At 37.6% G+C, this 6,000-nt stretch overlaps 1 protein-coding gene across 1 annotated transcript; it reads left to right on the top strand.

The window, feature by feature from the left end:
* Nucleotides 1-2,363: 2,363 nt before the first annotated feature.
* Nucleotides 2,364-5,334, top strand: LOC138193602 (galactose-specific lectin nattectin-like). The gene is made up of 7 exons (XM_069141732.1): nucleotides 2,364-2,426; nucleotides 2,642-2,707; nucleotides 3,181-3,193; nucleotides 3,903-3,994; nucleotides 4,178-4,312; nucleotides 4,401-4,512; nucleotides 5,270-5,334. Exons 2-7 carry the CDS (start codon nucleotides 2,642-2,644, stop codon nucleotides 5,332-5,334), a joined length of 483 nt encoding a protein of 160 aa, XP_068997833.1. The 5' UTR covers nucleotides 2,364-2,426.
* Nucleotides 5,335-6,000: the final 666 nt, after the last annotated feature.

The raw sequence follows: 6,000 nt of genomic DNA on the forward strand, positions 1-6,000 counted from the left end.
ACCCTTAGTTATGCTGTTATAGGCCGAGGCTGCTGGAGGACCTCGTTACATGCTGATCTTCTTTTCTTTCCTCCTACTCTTTAACTGACTCATACCTCACCATCTTTTTCTCTCCCATAGTTTCTTCTTATTATCTGTTGTCTCCATTCAGTTCCCTCACTCACGTAGTTTCTGTTCTTTGTTTTCCAGATGTCCCGCCATGGACCTGCATGTCTCTGCCCTGTGATTGTCGTCTCCACCAACAGTTCTTCTCTTGTATCTCTATGCTGTCCTTTTCTCTCTCTGCTCTCCTCTCACCCCAACCGGAGGAGGCAGATGGCCGCCCGCCTCTGATCCTGGTTCTGTTGGAGGTTTCTTCCTGTTAAGAGGGAGTTTTTCTTCCCTCTGTTGGAGGTTTTTCTCCCTTAAAGAGGAGGGTTTTTTTTTTCCCTCCTAGCTTATGTGGGAATTGTTGAATTGTTGGGTTTCTCTGTATAATGTTGTAAAGTTCAACTGTAAAGACTTTCATGTGTTAAGTGCCAATAAATAACCTGTTGTGATTTGGCGTTATGTAAATAAAATTTAATTTAATTGAAATTAGTTTTCTCCATTTCCAGCTGTAAGAGACTAAACTTTGTTTTAATGTTGAATGAATGTGATTTAAAAAGTATTCAAAGCTCTTATTTTGACAGCAGATGTATTCTTTGTTTTCTATATTAGAGTCACAGACGGTCTGTTCTATAAATAGTCACTTTTTATCACTTTTTATCAGAGCTTCAAAACAGACTGAAGCAGGATTATCACAGAAAGTAATTTACATATGATTCTTTATAACGTAGAGAAAAAAAAAAGGACAACTCTTTTTTCCTGTTCTTGAAATTTTGCTGCAAAAACAAATAATTTCAAACTTCACAAATTACAACATTTGAGAAAAGCGACTTTAAAAAATGAAACATTTTCATTAACAAGAAGCACAAAAAACCCTGCAGGAATCTTTTAGATTCTCTGCTCAGAATAAACTTCTTTTCCTTTTGTGGATGTTTCAGTATTTTTACTACGGGTAATTTCACCAGCTATCTGTCGTGCCATCTGTTACATCCTTGTAGTTTCCCCGTTGGACGTTCCAAGTTAAACAGTTAAAAAAAAATTCCATTTCCTTGTCAAGAAGATATTTACTTAGCCCACTCGTCTTTCTGTGTATTTAACGAACAGGATGTTTTAGTTTTTAGTTCAACTGACCAACACCTATCTGTAAATAACTTCAGCTCAGTGCATTTAAAAGGTTTTTTTATGTTTTAAAAAAAAACTTTTGCATCTATTGTGTCTCATTATTTGTGAAAATTCTTCATTAAGAACTTATTTTAATGAGAGAAGTTGAATGGGAGTCTGTGAAGGCTTTTTTTTTGGAGCCGACCTGTAGTGGCACTCGGTGGTATTGGTACGTCCACTTTATATATACGGTACCCCCCAACTCCTCCACAGTTTCCCACCATGTTTGTTTTTTATTGGCACTAATTTGCAGAGTTTTACGTTTTTTTTACGTAAAATTGCAGGAATTTGAAAAAATTGCAAGTAAAACAAAAAATTAAAACTGCAAGCAGTGATATGCAGGCCCTCGCATGCTGCGCGTCGGGGAGCTCGCGGGTCGGGGTGAACGCGGCCGCGGAGTTTAGCAGCACTGACGCATGTGCAAAGATTCGTGAGGTTTGGAGCATCGTTTGACCTTAAACATCAACTTCCTATGTCACGGCAAAAGATCAAAGTTTGCTGCATCGCCATGGCGACGGCCTTTCACAAAAAAGCACAAACGTCTCAATACATCGTCAGCCACATGTTCAGGATATTCTGACCCGAATTGATGTCGATGTGATCAACCAGCTCGACGCAACACGTGAAAGTATGAAATATGTAATTTCCTGTTGCCAACAGGGGGCGCTGTGAGCATGACCAAATATTACCATACAGAAGTCTTCAGGGCAGGACGGTTATCGTACATGTCGAGTTTAAGGAAGATTGGACAATGTAATACAAATTTAAAGCAACTTGCAGTTTCATGGCAAGACGCTCAAAATGGCCGCCACGCGACGGGCACACCGTTCAACGAAAACAAATTTCTTTTGATAACTTTTCATCTCCCAGGTGTTATGATAGGACAGATACAATTTCAGGTTGGTACGTCCACTTTATATTTAAAGTCTGCGGTTGTACTCTGAACTACATTTGTTTTTATTGGCACTCCTATGGGATCGTGATGTCCGGCACAAGTTACCTTTCTTTTGTTTAAGGAACATTTACTGAAGGTGGTGGTGACATTTACTTAACTTAATGACCTGCATGTTATCGTATCAAAGCCGCCAGAAAAGGTATTTAAAGACTGCGTTGGATTCTCCGAGACATCCTGCGACCAGCGACTGCGACTGCAACATCGAACTCATCATCACAACGAGGTAAAGTTTCTGATCTCTTCTATTAAATCTCTTCTTGATGGTAAATGTAGAAACAAGAAACAATCCTGAATCGCAATTAGTAGCATGATGAAAAAAAAGCTTATTTCGTCGTGTGCACTTTATGGAACAACAAGGTACCACATATCTTTAAACCTGATTAAGTGTTATTAAATGTTGGAGCATTGTGACTGAATGTTTCTGATTCGTCTTCACAGATGGCATCGAGCTTTGCTTTGATCGTTCTCCTCGGTTTGACCGCCGCTCTGTGGAGTGCAGCAGATGTAAGATGAACTTTTAATTTTGTTACATCAGCATGCAAGATATGGAAAAAGCAATAAAATATTACAGAATAAAAATAGAGGTAGTAAAGGTATAAATATGAAATGAAATTAAAAATGCACAGTATAAACAAATAAAATAAAATAAGATCAAACTTAAATGAAGTCGTGTTTGGATGATTCTGCATTTCTGTTTTTTCTTCTTTAATGAAAGTCAATCCAGAATATTTCATCATCAGTCACATGACAGTCTCATAGTTTCTGTTTATTATTTTGCGTTTTAAACAATAATCAGAAGCTGTTGAACCATCCAGATTTAGAAGGTGTAACTTTTGAGTTTTGTGTTTCACTCGTTTTGAATGTGATGAAATTCAACTGTTTCCAAGAAGCAAGTCTTCTTTTAAAAAACGATGTTTCCTACCAGTCAGTTTAAAAAAGGAAAACTGTGTTTCTAATCGTGTTCTTTACATCCGCAGGCGTTACCACCAGGTGAGTGTTTCTTACATTCATGTTTTCAAAGATCACATTTTTAAGATCTCCTTTTTTGTGCCATTCAGCTTTTGTTTGTTTGTCTTTCTGTGTTTTTATTATTTAAATAAATAAATATAAGTCAGGTTTAGACAGAAGTTCAGACTGTTGAGATCAGACTGAAATCTGATGGGAACTTTCTCAGAAACAGCTTCACCTTTAATCAAACCTCATTCAGTTTTCAGATACTTTCATTTGTTTGTTTGTTTGTTTGTTTGCCTGGTTTCCAAAATCCTCGTGTTAAACTGCTTAACTTTCTGCTGACAGCGAACTGTTTTCTTACCGTTTGTTGACCGGAAACTTTAATGATATCAACACTTCAAGCCCTGGTGTTTCAAAATAAAAGCATCTGTGGTTTTGCTTTTAAAATTGAATCTAAAAACAGTCCTTTAACTTTATTTCAACGGGACCTCATTCAACTAACTTGTTAGTTTAAACAAGGTTGACGGGCATTGTTGTTACAAATAGGACTTATTCCCGTGGTCGAGTGTTATAAACAAAAAGTGTAATAAATCCAAGTAAAAAAAGAAAATCTTAAAAACCTCAATTCAAACCGGCACCTGAGTATCGAGACAGAACCAAACTGGCGTATCGGTGAAGTCGTACCGTTTATCTAGAATGTCCTGATTATTGAAGACAACTGTTTTCAGTCCCACGCCTTGTCCACTAGGGGGCTGTAGCACCTGCCCTCCTGGCTGGACCTGGTTCGGACGTCGCTGTTACCTGTTCCAGAACCCAGAGAAGGATTGGGCCGATGCAGAGGTACATCAACATCTGTTTTAAACCCTCGTGAACATTTATATATAAGAAAACTGAATATTTAAAGTTGTTTTGTGAGATTCTTCTTCTATGAATATTCACACGTTTATCTTTTGTATTATTTTCATTGTATTCTCACACTTCTTTTCGTCATCTTCTCTTTGCACACCTCCTCTTCCTCCTCAGCGTTTCTGCAATTCACTCAATGGAAATCTGGCGTCCATCCACAGCAGAGAAGAGTACGTCTTCATCAGAGGTCTCATCTTCAAAGCTGTTAAAATACACAAACAGTCTTGGGTCGGAGGACACGACGAAGTGAAGGTGAATGTTTCATCTACAAACAGTATTTTTTAATATTCACATGTTAAAGGTCTCAGCTGTGGGAACATAAACTAACTCTTTACATCAGGAGGGCGTGTGGTTGTGGAGCGACGGCTCGGTGTTCAACTTCAACTCCTGGGGTCGGGGCCAGCCCGACAACTACAAAGGACGAGAGGATTGTTTGGAGATCAACTTCGGCGGTACGAAGTCGTTGTTGCCATGTTTATTGTTGATTGTTGATTGTTGTACTTTTTTTTTTTTTTCAACCTCTATGATTTCGCTGAGTGTGTTTTTTAGATTTTTACGATCAAAAATGTTGGAATTTGAACAAATTGCAAGTAGAGAAAGACCTATTTTTTTTTTAAATCACTAACTGATGAAGGAATAAATCTGTAATCACTTCCTGAGATTATAATCCTGCTGCACATCACAGAAATATTTTAGTTCTAATCTTTTCTATGTTGTTATTGAACTTAGAGAACTGTGGAGATCGAAGGTCCTAAAAGGTCCTAAAAGCTCCTAAAAGGTCCTAAAAGCTGCGTATGTTTCCAGAACAGACCGTCTGACTGGAATATAGAAACAAGGACTACATCAGCTGTCAAAATAAGAGCTTTAGATGCTGTTTAATTCATGTTCATTCAACACATGGACCTGCTGGATGAAACAAACAAAGAGACGTCTCTGACAACTGGACGTGTTTATAAAACTCATTTAACATCCAGTAATATGGAATCATCTATTTTGATAACAAGCTTTTAATTCATCACTTCCTGTTTGTCCTCTTCTTCTGGTTTCCTCCGGTTCAGAGTTTTAATTGGTGATGAAAACAGGAGCAGAGCCTTTCTGGTTGTAAATGAGGAGTTATTGTTGTTAATAAAGTGAGATTTAGAATAATCATGAAAAACGTGAAACACCACCTCACTGCTTTCATCGTTTATCTTTAACCTCTTTTTACAGGAAAGGATTTTAACGACGGCACCTGCAGCACAAAGAAATCCTTCGTTTGTGCCACCGACCGTTAACGGTCCCCTTCGTGCCCCCCCCACAGCTGATTTCACTTCCACCAGCACATCAAGCCTCGATGACGTCACTGCTGGAAGATATATTGAAAAATCTAATTTCATTATCTCTTAAATCAATAAACGCATTTGTCTATCCTGCTCAGCAAATCTGTCTCGGCTGTTTTTATTATTTCATGTTTCATATATTTACATCTTCTGGGTCGAGATAAAAAAAAATATAGCAAAGTAAAGAACGCTCATTGCACCAGAAGTTTAACCCCGTTTCTAAAACAGCTGTATAAAATGTAAATACAAACAAGAGTGCGATGATTTTCAAATCATGTTGAACCATATTTCATTGAAAATAGACCAAAGACAAAAGATCAAATGTTGAAATGAGGAAATGTTATTGTTTTATAAAAGAAATATTTGCTCATTTTGAATTTGATGGCAGCAACACATCTCTAAAGAAGTTGAGACAGACGCAACTAAAGACTGAAAAAGTTGTTTAATGCTTAAAAAATCTCAACAAGTTAATTAATAAGAGATCAGTAATATTATTGGATATGAAAAACAGCATCCCAGAGAGGCGGAGTCTCTCTGCAGTGAAGACTGAGAGGTTCACCACTCTGAAAGACTGTGTGGGCAAATAGTGCAACAATCTAAGAATAATGCTCCTCAATGTAA

This window comes from Embiotoca jacksoni, unplaced genomic scaffold, assembly GCF_022577435.1.
Source record: "Embiotoca jacksoni isolate LCO1_2020_lvr unplaced genomic scaffold, fEmbJac1.0.p SCAF_90, whole genome shotgun sequence".
NCBI classification, from domain to species: Eukaryota; Metazoa; Chordata; class Actinopteri; family Embiotocidae; genus Embiotoca; species Embiotoca jacksoni.